This window comes from Bombus affinis, chromosome 8 (assembly GCF_024516045.1).
Source record: "Bombus affinis isolate iyBomAffi1 chromosome 8, iyBomAffi1.2, whole genome shotgun sequence".
Taxonomy (NCBI): Eukaryota; Metazoa; Arthropoda; class Insecta; order Hymenoptera; family Apidae; genus Bombus; species Bombus affinis.
This window is the reverse complement of record NC_066351.1, coordinates 16,959,149-16,978,339: the sequence shown is the minus strand read 5'-3', so window position 1 is coordinate 16,978,339 and position 19,191 is coordinate 16,959,149. Positions and strand designations below refer to the sequence as shown.

The 19,191-nt window shown below is 35.5% G+C and overlaps 2 protein-coding genes across 9 annotated transcripts in view; one reads left to right on the top strand and one right to left on the bottom strand.

The window, feature by feature from the left end:
• Window positions 1-501: 501 nt before the first annotated feature.
• LOC126919514 (odorant receptor 13a-like) lies at window positions 502-9,006 on the bottom strand. Its single transcript, XM_050728851.1, has 9 exons — window positions 8,799-9,006; window positions 4,756-4,878; window positions 4,572-4,689; window positions 4,237-4,498; window positions 4,010-4,174; window positions 1,172-1,262; window positions 961-1,097; window positions 750-882; window positions 502-673 (listed from the first exon to the last, which is right to left on the bottom strand). Exons 1-9 carry the CDS (start codon window positions 8,802-8,804, stop codon window positions 623-625), a joined length of 1,086 nt encoding a protein of 361 aa, XP_050584808.1. The 5' UTR covers window positions 8,805-9,006; the 3' UTR covers window positions 502-622.
• A 124-nt stretch (window positions 9,007-9,130) lies between these two features.
• LOC126919492 (uncharacterized) overlaps window positions 9,131-19,191 on the top strand; it is a 37,579-nt gene continuing 27,518 nt past the window's right edge. For 2 of the 8 annotated variants that reach the window (XM_050728798.1, XM_050728796.1), the window contains exons 1-4: window positions 9,132-9,481; window positions 9,561-9,725; window positions 15,265-15,336; window positions 18,502-18,803. In XM_050728798.1, the coding sequence (XP_050584755.1) occupies window positions 9,706-9,725; window positions 15,265-15,336; window positions 18,502-18,803 (394 nt within the window). In that variant the 5' untranslated portion in view covers window positions 9,132-9,481; window positions 9,561-9,705. Of the gene's footprint in view, window positions 9,482-9,560; window positions 9,726-14,863; window positions 14,982-15,039; window positions 15,062-15,264; window positions 15,337-18,501; window positions 18,804-19,191 lie in introns of those variants that run through there. The other 6 variants (XM_050728803.1, XM_050728802.1, XM_050728797.1 and 3 more) reach the window with 5 other exon arrangements.

Sequence of the window (19,191 nt, the reverse complement as noted above, 5' to 3'; positions counted from 1 at the left end):
GGAGAAAAGATTCAAATTAAAATACTGGGATCAACTACTCCTGATTTGATTATAGCTCGGGCAAACTAGGGAAGCAAATCCTATGCTGTCCCATACGCAATGCCTAGGGTTATTGGTATATTGGTTCAAAAACGAGAAAAAATCGTCAAGCCGATTTAATAATTCGAGATTGTTTATGATTGGATGATGTACACGTAGCGTGCAGTATGCTGTAAAATCCATTGACCGTCGCTACATATATGTATGTACCTCTAGAGGAACAACGCGCATATACACTTCTTACCTGTACTTACCGAATCTTTGCATTCAAAAATTCAATCACCGTAACGCAACGAGGAAAAAGGAAAAACCAAGAAGGAGATCAAAGTCAAAATAAAGTGCCAGTTTCAATGTACGTGCATCGTGTATTGTCTTTACTTTAATACTTAATTGTTTTGCGTTTTACTTTCTATTTCTAATACTGGTGTTGCTAAACGTGTCAGTTGTTACCCTGAATTTTTTAAAACGTATCCTTATATTTATCGCAGAAATAAAATGAAAGCAATCTCTTTATCTATCAAACCCCTACGATCTTTATTAAATATGCGACTAAAATGTATTGCTTTTTAATTCCATTAAAAATTCATGTAGTTGAAAGCAACACGGTAAAATAACTCATTGCTGTTTGAATAATCTGAAAGTATGTGTTACAATAAAATTATGTATAATCTTACCATCGTATAAAATGAGTCGAGATAGAAAGTATTTACCGCGAGAAAAGTTTCCATTGACATGGTCGCTACTTTGAAAGCTGTGATTTTGCTAAATACTAAAGTCCTTGCGAGTAAAAATTTATATAAATTATGACACTTTTTAGGAAATATATACCACATAGCCTCGCATCTAGATGAATTAATCGTCGATTAACTCTTGAAATATAAGAGTGCAAACGTTTCAGAAAAGTAAAGGAGATATTCTTACGCCGCGTTGTACACCTCTTCGCTGTGATTCAATAACCTTTGCCCAGGAAGGCAGAGGACGAATATGTGAGCAGCTTGCGCGAATGTAAATGATCCAAATCGTATCGTATCAGCTGCATTGCCTAGTTTCATTACAGTCTAAAAATAGTGAAGCGTTTATAGATTTGAATCAAAGAATAGTATTAATTATATAATGTTGTACAAATACTCGCTTCGACTCCTGCAATGCTAAGGCAGACAACGTTAAAGAACAATTGAACGAATATGGATTTGGCGAACAATGATTCGACAAGATTACAGTATCTAAGAAAAATAAAATCCATCTGTCGGTGTGACGTGAAAGAAATAAACGGTATGAATGTACACTAGGATGGACCTTACTCAACTTATTTGTCAAAAATTAATTTTGAGTTTTTTTTTTCAAGTCTCCCCTTAGAAGAGTACCACTGGATAAATACGTAATCTACGAAAAATTTAGAATCGAACGGCAAATCGTGTCACGTTGATTTTGAAAATTTGTTTGTTTTTGTGACTCGTTTCTACGCGTTACGGTACATCGTATGATATGTCTCACGTGTCTCGGATATATCGTTGAATTTATCTTTCTTTTTTTATCTTTTTACGCAAGGGTTGCCGGCAGTCTCGCGGCGGCCAGATTAAGGAAACAACTAACCTGAAACCGAATACATTGATGATACTCATTTTTAAATGAATTATAATAGCCGTTTCTTGCAGTCTTGCATGTGCACGTTCTGCACGAAGTCGTTAAGCTCGCCCGATCTTCGTGTATAAACAGAAGATAAGAGGCTGGCGGTCGGTAACTAATACGATCTTGCCCGTAGGACAAAGTTGCGTGTGGCGAGCCACGGGACAGAAATCGTTGAAATGTTTACTGTCGTGCACCGTCCCAACTATTTCTTTTAAGGAGAGCTATAGAGTTACTTCGTGCCTTTGTTAGACAAAACGTTCATCCCTTGACCGCGGCTACGTTCGGCGACCGGTTGTCGCCTCGAGCCCGAGCTCGCTATCATAAATCTCAAATAAATACAGTCAGATCAAATGACAACAATTTCTTAATACGGTTATGGTGGAATCTAGATTACAGTATTAAGGGATCTTCCCAAAGTTCCAAAGGGAAGGTTCCGGTGTTCTTTCATCTCCGACATATAAATATATATGTATAAAGAATTTAACAAATTCAAACGGGAAAGAATACTTAGGCCTTGTATTACCAATAATTTACAGGATTAGGACAATTGTCCAAATATGCTTAGCTGGGATCTATGAATGTAGTATAGTATCAGAAGGGAAAGGGAAAAAAATAAAAATAAATGACGCGCAAGTATGCCAGCTGTGTAACATGAGAAGGGAAGAAACCTTGAAATTTGAAACATGGAACAATTTGAAACATCGCTGTGCGCGTTCGTGGCACGACTCATTTTATTTACGCTTGGTTTAACACTTGACGAATTCGCTTCTACAATGAATTATCATTTACACGACTATTTTGTAGTACAAAAACGGAACGCGACCATTTTTCTATCAGGTCTCGAAATCAGAAGTGACCCCCTGTCTTCGAATATCTGATCGATATCGCCGAGATCGTCCTTTTCCTATTCGCCCCGGACTCGTCCGTTGGCTCTGGCATTCTACACTGCGGCTGTCAATTACTGTCAAATAGCCGAATTCCACGGTATGGCAGCGATATAACGTATCTCGATATGTCCCCAATATCAACGATATGATATACAGAGAGAAGAGAGAAAAGACTTCTAACAGGTACTAAGCATCGAGAACGGAGAAGAGGCTGTTTCAACTGTTCGCGGAGAGACGCGATCGTGAGATAACGCGTCAACGAGAGTCGTAAATTCTCGTTACGATTAAACAATCGACGCCACGAACTGATTGATCCCCTATTTCTATTATGAGAATAGAGGTGGTTGGAATGAGTGCATGCGGAAAACTACACTTGATTTGTTAACAAAAGGTTTGATAACAACTAAGACGAAAATATAACAATCAAGGTTTTGTTAGTGGTTTGCTTATAACGAGACCTTTCGTACTTCGCAGCTTGAGATAGACTGACTGATTCTTTTATTCGAAACCAAGGATTCTTTCCTTTGTTGTCCTTCGATATCCCTACTACACATGCGTTTATCAGATGTACCGCGGCGGTCGCTGTGTATGTGTTCTTCCGAGAATTCGGCGAAAGAAACGTAGAGATATCGATGGTACATTGGGCATGTCGGTATTGTGCTTTGACGGCATAACTCTTTGTACCGCGAAGCCGTTGGAAAGTTCCGTGGTCGATGCCGCCACAAATTAAAGCTTCCTTGAACACTTGATTAGAGAAATGATTGGCAAACCGTAACAGAGGCAGAAATCATTTTTAATTAACTTTTAACTTTACGTGCGACGATAAAGATAAGAAGACCGCACTTGGATCTGTAATAAAGCTTAATATATGAGAAGAGATACTTTTATATACAGACATAAATGTAAATATGGCTGTATGTACGTGCTATATGTATATATCATTGTATCGTATACGCTATACTAGATATTACATATTAATTATTAAAAGAGAGAGAGAGAGAGAGAGAGAGAGAGAGAGAGAGAGAGAGAGAGAGAGAGAGCGAGCTAAAGTAGTATAATAAAATAGCAATATAATATAGAAATTAAGAACTCGATGTAGAAATCTGATACAGTGTAGGAAACTAGGAATAAGAATGCAACAATCCCTCGTTGTATTAGGCTTTGAGCCTAAAGTACAAACAAATGACAATAATAAATATTGTTAGAGAACGTAAGAAGACAAATTCAACGATAAGATGAACATGTATACTTATTGTATATACTACGACGTAGAAAAGCTAATCACGAAAATAAAAAAATTTTTTGCATAATCGATATGGTACCATCTCCCGTCGCCTGAGCGATTTAAAATTTTGTACAAATCGCTTTTTCATCCAATAGTATAAGGGGTGTCTCGAAAAACTTTGGTAACGGGAGAATCCAAGTCCATCCTACCGTACACTAAGTCTACCGACCTTATTGCATTTTGATATTCTTTTATACAAAGGAACAGTTTTGTAGAAATTTTCTTCTCTTCTTCCGGCAATAATTCGGTATTTTTGTAGTTTTCGAATAAACGATGATCCTTTAAATTTATCAAACTACTCGCATCCAAAATGTGCACAGTTCTCAATTCGTAACTAGAAAAATTTCTTTTTCACATCAGAATTTTGAACATAATAGAGATATATGTAAACTTTACCTCACAATTGCGAACAAAGCACAGCCATGTTGGGCGTATAGCATGTACGTAGTATCACAAGAAGCAATTAAATTGGCAATCATGGCTATTGTCATGTATGAATGTATGAACAGATAATAAAAATATCGTTGTGTGTCCACGCCATAATCGAGTTCAATTGGAAAGCTTTTCTCTTCTGAATGATTCGAGGGTATAATGAAATCAATTAGCAGCGATATTGCTGGTATCGTTATGTAAGCCACCACTGTTGTGTAAACGTATACTAAGATGGGAATAAGAAAACTTTTTACCCTTTTAAATAACTCTGAAAAAAGTTCGAGATCTCAGACACTTACAGGCATAATAAAGTGTAATTTTTCTTCCTTGTACGTCATAATATCGAAGAATCAGCTTTTCTGGACGATTCGCATAATAATGATGGTTATTTTTAATGAATAAGAGTACATCCCTCATCTGTTGAAATCGCGCTCAATCCTTAATAAATATTTCTTTGCTAAACGAAATAGATGCATGTAGTACCTTTTTTGTGTTAAAAATTGCGTTGAGATACATCGACATAGAAAGGAAGAGTGCTATGATCGGTGGCATGCATTCGATGGCTAAACTGTAGTTGACACTCCATGCATTGGACAATCCTCTAATCTGGAAAGATCCATATATACGATATAAAATTACAAAAATATGTAAATAAAAGTGTTTGATTACTTGAGAAGAGTTACAAAATTCTATTCCATGCCAAATTATTACATTCTTCTATAAAATATGTAAATTTTCATTAAGATACGAGTATAAATAATTCACTAAACGCTTGAAATTATCTCTTTGAACTGTCATTCACCGATCGTACAAGATCCATGTATCTTAACCTAGTTAAATGAATATTAGCAAACTCGTTTTACGTTCACTTATTCGGGAATTACTGTACTTAAAAAAGAACAATCTCAATTAGATGACCTGCGATAACCTCGCCGCTTGTTTATAATTACAATTGCACAACGTTTATTGTAATGTAAAGAAAAAAGAAGAAACTATATTATATGAAACAAATGCTATATATTCCAATCAAAAAATCGTATAAAAATAAAATTAATTCACACGTCACGCTGTTAGCTTTACACATCAAGAAGATTAAAGACACCGTCCGCACGAAGGGTTTATTTCATTCTAAAATGAAAATCGTTTTACTGCAGGCAATCATTTTCCTATAGGTTGCTTTCAGCGACTCATTTAATATGATAGCAGTCGGTCGTTTCGCTTATTAAGTACAATGTTCTCCGTATAATGACGAAAAGAAAGAAAGAAGGGATGATGAAACAACAATCTTCTTTGATTAGCTATCATTTTACGAATATATCTGACATGAAAGGAATAGAAACTGGAGGGGACCTTGTGAGATAGGTAGACGTGAAAATCTTGTCTCTCGCATTTAATGAATACGGAACGATGAACTGTTTCGTCTATTTAAATAATTAACTGGCCTGTTAATGATTAAACAAGTAAATTATCGTCAATTGCCTTCGTGCAAGTTTTATTGATTCGTTTTTACACTAGTCTACGACATACGCTGTATGTAAGTCGGAGCAATGAATGAAATGCGATGATAATCGGCATGGATTTCTTCGAGCAGCCTGCCTTTCGATTGAACAAGCGTCTTTTGTCATTCGTAGGAGTATGGCCATTTCAGAGTACTCTGCCGAAACTATCAAGGCAAAGTGTTGTTTTAATCCCGATCATCGTTCTCCTTACAGCCGAGGTAATTAAATAGGAAAGAAACGAATTAATTTTTATAATTACGTATAATTAGATTGATTCTATTAAAACAAAAGTCTGTAATGATATAAGATGAAATTACAAAAATACACGATAAAATTTTATTATAGTTTCGTCTATGGTTTGATAAATTTGATATATTCCATGCCAAATCATCTTAAAGCACAACTGTTTGACTATAAATTTGCACCGTGTGTTTGTGATAATGAAAAGGAAATCCACTGTTTAAACGATGTAATATTTCCAATTAAATTAGATAAGTACGAAAAAATTGTCAAAATTTTGTAACAGGATTTAGCTATTATACAATCTGAAATATATCGATAAGTGTAATACACTATGTTGTGACTGCAAACAAAACAGTTAAGATGTAACAACAATACCATATGCGAGGATCACAATGAATTGTCACGTAACAGTGCATCGTTACAGGGTTAAAATATTTGTCGGAATCAACATTGTCAACTTGGTAAGGTCAATGCGAAATTTATTAGTTTATTTGTACAGGGTATATAAATATTGTTGGTAATGATCATCACAGCGCGATTCTAGATTTTCGATTCGGTGAATGTTTGACTAAAAAAAAAAGGTCTTGTCAAAATTGTCCTTGAAAGTCAAGGTCAAAAGGTCAGACTTTTTTGCTTGCCTCATATACTACTCGTCATGAAAACCAACTTTGTAACATGAACCACGGTCTGCAACTCAACCGTTCTCCTGAAAAGTGATGTCAAAGTTTCAGTAATTATTAAACTGACTGTTCACATGACTGTGTTTAAGTTTACAATGAGAAAGTATTATAAATGGCGCGTTAATGACGAAACAGCAGGGAACTACAAATTAGCTCGTGAAATATGTCGGAATCCAGTGGGGAATAATGGAAGACCACTACGTGCAGAGATGATTCCTAGGTAACGTCTCAACGATTACATCAACAATTTGATGATCAAGAATTAATATTGTGACGCGTCCGATCACATCACCGAGCAGGCGGATGTCGCATCCATTAATGGTAAGTTATCGCACTGCTCGTGTTTTTCCACTAATGGGGTTATGCGGAATAGCTTGTCAAGTGCCAATCAATCGTATGACAATGCGAAAAATAATGATAAAATTTGCCACGTTCAAGCACTCCAACCAGATGACTATGCTGTTTCCCACTGGATGCTAATTATATTGCAACGCTAACCACGCTTTTGGCAACGTTTGTTTTGTTACAGACGAAAGCAACCATCCTCGATCAACGAAATGTCAAGATTTAGGCTCACGGAAATTCCCAAAAATGGTTGAAAGATTTAATCAGGTATGATTCACCAACAACCTATGGGCAGGAGTTATCGTAAATATGTTGCACCTGTTAACTTGTATCCAAGCAACAAAATGAGGCCAATAACGTGGTTCCCAATAATTCTAAGTAATATGAAAGGAGCTGCGACGATATATAACATTCTTAAAATTTACACCACCAGGAGTCATTTAACAATGCAAGCGCACTATTGTAAGCGGATCCTAGCTGCTAGGACGTAACATTAGGCGTTTACGTAACAAAGGCGATATAGACGAATAGGATATTTTCTTTTTTTTTTTTTTTTGTCCCGTCGCGTTGCTTTAATGTTCAATATATAAACAAAAAGGACAGGTGTTGCTCGTGGACAATCAATTAAGCACCTCTATGATAGGCTACCAATCTTGACATGTATAATCTTACCAATTTTAAATTTTGGATCAAAATTCATAGAATTAATAAATTTTACGTCAATTTTAGGTCAGTGATAAAAGTAAGATGGATAAATGTTGTGGATCAAAAATCTATCGTTACGTCGATTCTTATCTACGGTCAATTTGTTCTTCTGCTTTTATCATTACTGTAAACGAACGGGCATGTAATACAGATACGTCGCGTCAGAAATATTATTTAATGTCCGTCAACTAATAAAACTACTATTAAAATGAAATCTAAGTTTTATTATAACTAAAACACAATAGCGAAGAAATTAAGTTTCATATTAAACCTAAGAAAAACTTTTGTGTATTGAGAATATATTAAAATTATTGCATCACTCTCTTGATTCATTACCGTTCGAAGGAGAGGTTTTCGTTTCTTCTCTAAAAGTAAATATAGTATACAATTTCGATTTCGTTACTTTTATACTTGCCTATCTCGGATAGAAAAGGACGTATGAACTTTTCTGTAGGACCGTACAATTACATATAAGTTCTTGCAGCGTGAAACCACAGACGAGTATTCATTAATCAACGATGAAATTAAATAGGTTCTTGGATCTGTGAGCGTAAAGTTGCTTCCAACATTTGGCAAATGAGGGTGGGAGAGGGGGGGGGGGGGTTCAGTATTAGTCGGGAAACAACCAGAACAATGAGTATGAACAATATATAACGAGCACTCTTATTCCCTCTCTGGTTGAAGACGAGAGGCCGTGTTGCAGATTGCAGCTACGAGTTATCGCGGTCATACACGATATTCGACCACTGATATGTATAGATATTATGAATACGAGACTTTGTGAAACCGCATGAGACAACTTGATCGCGGCCATATTCCAGCTTTAGTACGAAGCACCACTATATGTTGTCCGGTGTACTTCGCTCTGCTGTACTCCCCATAACTCTCACAGCACTCAACATTTCGCCACTACATACATACATACATACATACATACATACATACATACATACGTTATATATTTATATTCTCGTGCGTTTCTGTAAGATTTAATACGAAAACTCTATAATGCTATACGATTTCAAACACGATTCGCACGAATATAAATACGTACCCACATTATTATTATTGTTACCACAGTATTATTTTATTTGTAAGCAACCTGTTTGTAAGAGTTATTAGTTCCTATTCCCCCAATCAGAACTGTGGTTAACATAAAGGTTCTCTTGTTCACGAGTTAGGAGGTTTCTAATTGTATGTACGACAGTTTGTCCTACCTTTTAGTACTACTAACAGTAAAATGCGTGAACGAAGAAGTTTGTCTTGTTCGATATCGAGCTACTTGAAAACAAACTCTCTTTCACCTCGAACGGTGGCGTCAGCAACCCCGACGTCGCCTACGCGCATGCACTACCCTAATGGGGGGTTGAGAATGAGGCGATGAGCAGCAGAGAGGGAGAGAGAAATCGAACGCCAACACTGTTTCTCACAGTTTTCTCTCGTTGTTCGCGCGTGCATCAAAAATATTTTGCGTAATCGCTGCGTGGCTTTCAGTGGACGTGGAAACGACGAAGAACAGGACTTGAATTCGGCATTTTCGCTTCAGAATTATCCGAGAGAAAATAATAATTTTATGATAACACCCGTGTCTCTTCTATCGTGATTCTGGTAGACTCGATCGTGGAATGCGAGGGCAGCGACATTATCATCGAGGGCATCGTGAAAGCTAAGGACTCGGTTTGATCATAGCTAGGAAACGCTAAGGAATAACTGCTGATTACTGTAGTGAAAAGGCATGTAAGTAAAAAAAAGTTTAATATGACACGTTCAGGGTGCTCGTATACATGTGAACTGGATAACCGTGGAGTCCACACAGAGTCGTACGTGACAATATGGAGGAAAGGCGAGTCGCGTGACGCAAGGACGCTGAAAGACGCGTTCTCGTGCTACTGTTTGGGAAAGGAGCTTGGTGGAATTTCTAAAAAGTGGATTTTACGAAAGGATTTTGTCGGTTGGGAACTATGCAACGTACGAGAGACGAGTGAGTCGTTCGTTGCATGTCCGATTTAACGAAATGCAAGATACGTATGATATGTAGAAGCGGTAACAAGAGATAATTTAGATTATGTGAGATAATTTTAGATTACAAGTGTTTAGGAATTGTTGGATTGCGAGATGGGTAGTTAATGTTTATGTTTTTAAGTTAAAATGATTAAATGAACTCACACTTACGCGGAAAATATTGAATTTGCTTGTAGTTTATTCTACTATATAGAGAATATTTATCATATCAGTAATTAATTGAATAATATTCACGGTTACAGAAAGTAAGTACTAATGTCTTTCTCTCGTGGATATTTATAATTACTGCCCGTATAAAATTTTTATCTTGGTTTAACAATTTACTTATTGCATTGATAATTTAAGGGACTTCAATAATTTTGTTAAAGTTACAGATAATTCTGATAATTATTAGTTACTTTTGTGAATACAGCCATAAAAGCGAAGATTTCTACAATTTTGCTCGTTTGACTTCTCAGCAGGATAATGTACATAGTATGTAATTTGGAAAAATTGAATTCTAAATATTCGAATATGTTTTTAGAAATTGCTTGACGTACGTACAGTTTACATACGTATAAGAATATGGTGCAATATATGAATATGAATGCATGTGAACCAGAACGATGTGTGTATATATGTGCATGCCTGGATATGTGAGAAGCAAAGAAAAAACGGCGCACAATTGATGAAAAGAAGCGAAGACGGTTATACATATAGATATGACACGCGAGGACAATACTTGTATTGCCCTACTTTCGGTCTAATAATTGTTTTCTTTTTTTCTTTCTTTCTTTCTTTTTTAATTTATAAATTATTCTATCTAAGCTTGAAAGACAGTATCTGTGGTTCCTCTTCCAAAACCCCATTCTACGTATATATACGGGCTCGTCCGGGTTAAAGACATCTACGAGTACACGAGGTAGTGACGAGAAAAAAAGAAATTGACTAACGAAGAAGACAAATGAGGATAGATGAGTCATCTAGAAAAGAAGTTGAGAAAAAGAGTTTGCACTACATTGCAAACCGTTAGTGGGAAATTATTAATCGGATAATGAAAATATCGTGGAAAGAAACAAAAGATGTACTTGTAAGTTTAATCATTCAATGGCCAATGTCAATGTATGATAGCTGAATGTTGTAAAGTAGGTGTAGAATTCTCCAAGCCCAATAAATAGGAACAATAACAATGGGAAGTCAAGATGGTATGTTGGCGATGAGTGTTCTCGTCTCTTTGGTCGAACGTCCGATTACGTAAATTCCGATTTCGTAAGGCCTTCCCTCCTCGCTTTGCCACATCACATGCTCCTACAACGATATAGTATAGATGCAAGTATTGATATTTAAATGAAATCGTTATCAATCTCCGCGGTGATTCAACAAAAGAATAGAATCTGTGACCTCTGGCTATAGCCAGAAGTGTGTCGTGTGTTATATGATACGATGGTACCGCGAAGTCTGGTATCGTATATGTATTATAGTATGAAACTTGGAACGAGTAACATCATCCTTACCACATTAAAGTGTTTGATTTTTGAGAAAAATATTGAAAAAAGACATATTATAAACAATTATACTGTATCAGGTATTTTTTGATTTACAATACCAAAAAAAAGAAAAAATATAACGTTACTCAATGTTATGAAAATATATCTATATAGAATATGTTAAATTTTTTATACTTTGCAATATTAAAAGAGTAGCTATATATTCTTTTATTTTTTGAATTATCTCGATAATTATGGCTTAGTCGGTAAGGTGGCGTTTCTACGTATGTGAATAAATTAATCGGAAATAAATGATAGAAGAAGAATTTTTTTCGTACATTTGTTCAAAAAGGTTTTGTTCATTTAGTACAGTATTCGTAATTGAAACGTTTAAAAATTGATATATTTTAATCGATCAATTTTTTGATAAATCTCTTCAAGATTTAATGATCAACAGTTTCCATTTAAACAAAAATCAACCTTTTTCCCCAACAACTGTTTTCATAAAAATGTAGAAAATAGACAATTATTATTTTTGGTGCTTGCTTCAAATCCATTTCCAAACACTAATTTAGCTTCTCACAAACGATGTTAAAATAAATAGAAGGAACGACAATTTTTACAATCCTTGTTTAACCAACTAACTTTACACACAATTAGGTTCATTAAGCTACAAATAATCTAACGCGCATTAAAGGAATGAAATAACAATTTTTATCATCCCTGTATATTTCACCCTCGATCCAACTCCTTTATCAGCCTCCCTCCTTCTGCTATCAGTGGAACAACGTCTAAATGGTTCTATAGTATAAGAAGGGATTGCATTATATTCAAAATCCTTGTCAATTACTCAAACGAAGAAAGCTTATTATATTATAGATAGACAAATTGTTTCATTCTTATTCAAAAAACTTGCGGTTTATCTTGCGCCGCCTTTTTCACGTGCTTATCCAATCATTCCAGCTGTTGGGCGAACACTTTTCTAATATCCATGCCACGATTGCAGCACGTGGCCTTAAGCGAAACTCACTACCAGGAAGGGTAGAAAGGACACGGTCGATCGATGCGTTCCTGTATCTACGATGTATAGTATACATAATGTATAGCACGCAACCGAAGTTAAAAGTTAAAGGGCTTGCAGGAGAAAACGAGATAGGGATAGTAGAGAGGGGAGAGGAAGGTATATGAATCTTCTTTTGCTCGGAAAAATAGTCCGGTGGTTCATAGTTCACATATGCAATATGCAGCTCTCATTCTCTTTCATCGTAGACTCTCTTTTCTTCTCATTATTCAACGAATATCCGAGCCTTGCGTAAAACAAATAATTGTTACACTATTACACTATGTAATAAAGATTATTTGAATTATAAAATACAGTATGCTAGAGAAAATGTAAAAAAATGGTTTTTCGAAAATTTGCACTAGTTCTAAGGCAAAGTTTTATGAAGCTCAGTTTGTTAATTTCGTTCAAATTAAGAAAACCGGAGGCAATATCTCTTTTTATTTTCGCTTAAACGTTAACTAACCTATTAATAATAGATTTTATTCGACCAGACGACGCATGTTCATTCTATCTTGTACTGATTGTATACTAATCTTCTAAAAAATGATAGTAATTATCGTAATAGATATTGTAACGAAACTCTCAATGATTTTCAAAAATCTTTTCCTTAATATTTAATTGGCGTATTTTACTATTATTATTATCAAACCAGCAGAATTACATACTATTATTAGTACTCTGAGTGATTTTTATTTTTACTTTCTCCCTGAATTAAGTTCGTCGACATTTCCAAAAATTTAAGTCTTAGTAAATAATTGCTAGATGTCTGTTAGTTATCTTTCAATTATTATTAATGGAAAATTAGTAAAATTACTGGTACTATAATTAGTATTCGATGAGATTCCTATTTTGTATCTAGTACCTTGCGTTTTCTCCCTTGATAAAATACGTCGTTATCGTAAAGAAAAATATATAGACATAGCTGAAATAGATATGAATCGCTTTAATTATAGGATAGGCTACTTTGCACGAGATTCGAGTAAGGGCAGGTCAAAAAATTCTCTGTGAATTGTTCCGTTAATTACCTCTTTGAAATACTTTGAGAATTGAGGTAAATGGATGAGAAAACAGAAACCATAAGAAATAAGTAGGCGTGGAATAACAGAAATAAAATACAAGGCTAGTAAAACCTTTTACAAACGATAAACACTGCAGAAGCAAAATTGCTTCCTATACATTGACGAAATCGTGGAATATCGTAGAAAAGCAAGATTTATTTAAAATAAGCGAACAAAATATGTAAATCTTTTATTTATTTATGTTGTTTATATGTATTCATTCGTATGTAAGCCTTTTCAAATGTTCTATCAATGTAAAAATATTGAAAGTGTTTAGGATTAAAAAAGAAGGAATAGAAAATAATTGAAATAAAAATGTATGATATAATTCTGCACTTTCTGTTTATTTTACTGCTGCTTCAACCGAGATATCCGATATTTATTGCTAGTAAGGAGAAGACGTTTTAGAAAAATTATGAAAATTGTTTTTATTGCGATATTTAGAAATACATATGTATACATGTATATAGTCTGTAAACTCAAGAATATCAGATTTTCTTACGTTTCATTCATTAACTTGTTGAAAATATAAAAAAAAGACAAAACAGATGAAGAATTAAAATATCTTACTGTGTCTTATAGGCAAGTTTAACATTGAAGTGATACAATAAAAATATGTTACAGAATATATTACAGAATATATTATAGAATTCCGTATACATAAAGTGTTTCAAGATAATATTCCAACAAAAAGATTTTAATTATAGAATATTAAATGAAATATGTAACGCTTAAATCAAATAACTTTCTATGTAACTAAAGATTGGGGACTTGTGCAAAACCGAAAAGTCAGGAAAATAATACTTTGTTAGAAACAACGTTTATTTGCTAAAAGAACAATTTCAGTGACATTTAAAAATTCGTACTTATCAAAATATCAAAGAAATTAACAGATGACAAATATTTTCACTCAAACAGACAATGTAATGTTCGCTATCTGTACTAAAACGAACATTTTAATTATACCAAAATCATTCGCTTTTAAACGCCATATTTTAAAACCATGCGATTGAAATCAGGTTCTCAGAGAAACCCGCGCAAATGCATCTCTCGAGCCGAAAGCGTGATGGAAGCAGCGATCGATTAAACGTTTACCACTATACCTGTCAAACCTTTCAAAAATATTTCTTTCGAAAGTACAACCTAACCAAATATAAAGGATATCCTCGTGTAATCCAAATGTCTGCAATACTAGTAAAATTTCGGAAAAAAACAGCAACTTTTAACTAGTCGAGAAATCGGAATGGTGAAGAAAAATGACGATGAAAATGATAAAGAATCGTTTAAAATACATATTGCATAGGAAGAGAAAGCGCAGAAAGAGAAAGAGAAAGAGACAGAGAGTGAGGAAGAGAGAGAGAGAGAGAGAGAGAGAGAGAGAGAGAGTGAGTGAGTGAGAGCGACGGAGAGGGATGAGGGCGAGAGGGAGGGAGAGAGAGATAGGAAGAGGGAGAGAAAGACGGAGCAGGAGGAAGAAGGTAGGGATAGAGAGGGAGAAAAAGAGACAAGGTAGAATAGGGACGAGAGTGGTAGGAGAGTGAAAGGAGAGCAAACGAGGGTGTTGGTTGCGAGTCGATAAACCACGGGAAACGCGAGCACCCTTGCGCACGACTTCAACATGGCGGTCGGTAAGTCCCATTCCTCTTTTCCTTAGAACCCTCGGGCTGGTAGAGAGGAAAGAGAAGAGTTATTGGCCATTTTACAATAGGTTCGATCCAGCGTTTTTCTTCTTTCGCTCCGACAGTGAAATGAAATGATTCCGTGGGATTGATGGATATCGCGGCCATGTGCGTGCGTGCGTGTGTGTGTGTGCTTTATCGTGTTTTATCGTGTTTTATCGTGCAAAAGCAGAAAGAATCCTTTCAATCCACCTGATTAACCAACCAGTCTCTCTTGGAACTGTGTTTTCAGACGAGGATTCGATATGCGGCTCAAGGAGGCTGTCGTCTCGATACCGCTGCATTCTGGAGGATTGAACAACAAGTAAGTGCAACTGCAAATTCGTTGAGTCAAAACCGGGTTAGTTCGTGATCCGTCTTCACCGTTCCGTAATCGCACAATTTCGTTTCGTCACCGTGGTCGTCATCGCTGATCCTCATTGTAATCGTAATCGCGATCGTGATCGTGATCGTGATCGTGATCGTGATCGTGATCATTGTCGCGCTCTTGTTGCTTTCGTTCGAAACAATCTTTTTCGCGAAAAAGGTTAAACAGTGGTTTAAAGGTTTCCGTGAACAGAAACAGTATTTCGTATGACAAAAAGTTTTCTTTCAGTCGTTCTAATTGGAAATTTCTAAACGAATAATAAGGCTTCCTTGCCATCTTTTCCCCGCTAACTAGATCGAAATTTGTGTTTTGTTATCTTTCTTATCGGGTTTTTTAGGTTGACCACATTTTTATTCGTTCGATCAAAGGTACGAACTTTGTAAGTAAGTGAAAAATTTAGGGGATGTTCGATATTACGTTTCGGGCTGGTTTTAATTTTGTTGCGTCAACATTTTTAATGTTGTTGCGCTTAATTTGAATTGGTCATTTAGCATCGTTTAATCATCGATGTGATAATTCCCATGAAATTAATTATTTTACATTTTTGTTCTTCGATGAATATTATTACGAGAGTGGAGTGAAATATTAAGAGATTGACATGAATAACATCGTCATGAACTTGAGTGCAATATTTATTTCAATATCGATTAATCACGTTTCACTTAATACTGCATCCCTTTTCTTTATTATCGTTAAGTAGAGTAGCTGATAATTCTTTGTAGAATTAGTAATTAGCTCACAGCTTAACGGCGTAGCTTTCACTGATCTAGCAACGAGTAGCTTTAAATGTTAACTTAACTAGTCTAAATCGTAGAATATTTATTCCGTGCCTTATTATTAGCAATGCCAAGGCATTTAACTGAAAAGGAAAAACCATAAGGTTAGTGTTGACTCTAAACGGTTCCCTTTTCATAGACTTTACCGTATACATATATTATACATATACTCATTTGTATTCATTCTTATTATTTCTCTCTTGTTATCTCCATTTTATTCACGCATTCCAAATATTCGTGCTTCTTACGATGTCGATGAGAAAGTAGAACGAGATTAAAGTAATTATGTACCTCGTTTAGATTCTAATTTATCGATGTTGTCATTTATAAATATTTCAAACTTTTCCAAATGCATCAAACACACATACACATACACGCACGCGCACGCGCACTCACACGCATATACTATACATACAGACCACAATAAATGATTGTGCCGCATGTGTTTTGTAAACTCTCGCGCCCTCCCCCCACCTCCCGCCCCAAGACACGAGTTTTTTGAGAAAACAGTTTTACAGTTACACGTGTCTTGTTAGCGAATACAAAGTTTCTTTTGGTCGTTCAGTGATTTTTATAATTCTCTCCTGTAAATATCCTTAGACGTAAGGATCGTACATATCCTTAGCAAGCGGTTACGCGAAATTAATAGTAATTTTCTTTTCTTTAGTATTGTGTGTTGCCTTTATTACATAGAATTACGTTATCCTTTTTAATATTCGAAAACGTTGCCGCCGTATGCACGAGATTATGCGAGACCTTATTTTCTATAACACAGGCGACACGACCAGACAGAAAATAGTCTTTTCGTGTTCTAACGACGAATGTTCGAACCATCGCTTACATCTATCTTTCTTTTTATGATCCCATGGCAATGAAATTGCACATTAACGCACTAATCACTTTCCTCGGTTGATTCAAAGATTTGACGAAAGCTAGCTTGAACGATGCCCTTTTGCGTTGGCTAACGTTCGAAACTCAATTTAACGACCACCTACTATTTGATCTCATAGAAAAAATTCGTCCTTTTGCACTGGTATTGGTATACTATACTTCAACTATTACAGATACATATTTGTACATAGTTTCTCCAACCAATGAATTAATCTCTTTCATAGAAATCTGTTCCTCTTAATAAAAGAGGGAAGAAATATGAATGTTGTTGGTTAATTTCTGACATTATTAAGAAAGTAAGTTGAAATAGAATTGAGAATTAATATTTGATTGATATTTGAACAAAATTTGTTGACTTGTCTATATAGGGAAATTGGCAACGATGTCGATAAAATAAAAGAAAGAAAGAAAAAGTAGTGGGAAAAAGAAAATTAAATACCAACAGGAAGTGAAAATACACTACATATGTCGTTTACAGGAAGTATAAACAGTTTTTTTCATATGCTTTGGGAATAAGTAATTCGCAGAATTTTTTAAACAAAGTGAGAAAATAAAAATTCAGTAAGTTTTGATCAATATCTGTTTAAGGTATATATAATATTTAATTATAGAAATCAACAGTTAGTTAACAGTAAGTTTTATTTTAAACCATTTTTGAAACGAGCTACAGTTTGGCAAATAATTGCACGCGTACTTCCAAACGGGACGCTATATATATGTACAATATTCACATATATAAATGAAACTGCAAAAAAGTTACTTCATCTCTGATTTCAATGATTTTTGGATACGTTAAAACACGTTGACATCTTGAACAATTTCTTCCTGTTAAACGTATAACCGGCGATCCCTTTGTTTGAACCGGCTTTGTTTTCACGATATTCGCATAAATCTGTCAATACCACTACCTATGTATCCTAACACTAGATCTAACCCAAATCTAGCACTTATCTTTCATTTATTTTACAATACATATACACACGCGCGAGCGCGCACGTTAGTTTCTTTAAGCCGGCCACCGCTTACGTCAAGCGATAACAATTATTCTGTTGTTTCGTAAAATAATATCCATTGATCAAATGATATGTAAGCTTTTATCAAGTTTTACCAAGAATATTTTAATTATTCTAATTATAATGAACATTAAAATACAAAACGCGTTCGAAGAAAAAGCAACGATAATCGCGCGTCGAGGTCCAAGAAAGTCAGTAAATAAAGTATATAGCGCGATAAAGCTGAATTAGTTGCTCGTAATCGCAAATTTAATTATTCGCAAAATTAGAGCGATATGAAAGAGCAGAGTGTAGCTCGTGCCACCTTGCAGACGTCTTACATGGGTGTGCTGCCTCTATATTTGCATCGTTATAGATTGTACGGGCCACGGCTAACGGAACGTATCGATCCATTTGGACTTATTTCTCTGTCTCACTCGCAGTCAGTTACGTAGGAGCGACCAGAGCCAGCCGATCGTCGAGGAGATCGGAAATCGTAACGGAACTTCGTCGACGACCGTAGATACGGTCGCCAGGAGCCACCAAATCAACACCGAATTCGTTGTGGAAGTTGCGCAGGATTTTTGCGTCGCCGAAGACACGACCACGTGGTCCTCGTTTGCCATCACCCGCGAAAACGTGCAAACCAATAGCTCGAACAACGAGACCAGCAACTTGAACAACAACCTGACAGTTCCGAGAATCTGTAGGAACAGTTCCGTGGAGAGTTTGGCCGACTACGAAGGTAATCATTGTTTTTTGAAATAAGAAAAATTTTATAAATGATTTGTGTAGTTTAGATAGTTCGATCAAAGTAGAAGACGAACGGAATGTTTTTGACACGCGGGCGATGTACCTTGTAGAATGACAAGTACATAACTCGTTGATTCATTGCGTTCTGTCTTCTTTCTCGCAAAACTTTAATGTCGTATTATTCTACAGATACACGACGAACTTGATTTAATGGACGAAATTTGAGTAGCAAAGACGATTTAGGTAAAAGATTCTATTGGAAGATGACTATGAGCGCTGTGAAAATGCAGATATTTTTATGATTTCGAAAAAAGAGATTGCGATGAATTTCATTCATTTTCTGCGATCGTTATCCTGGCCGAATGCTTTGTGACTGAAGG

What these genes read in the sequence shown, in the direction of transcription:
- LOC126919514 (XM_050728851.1), bottom strand. An exon ending in CAATTTTTAACACAAAAAAG is followed by an intron (nt 4,690 to 4,755) that starts GTACTACATGCA and finishes CGATTTCAACAG; the next exon opens with ATGAGGGATGTACTCTTATT. An exon ending in GAAGAGGTGTACAACGCGGC is followed by an intron (nt 883 to 960) that starts GTAAGAATATCT and finishes TAATTCATCTAG; the next exon opens with ATGCGAGGCTATGTGGTATA.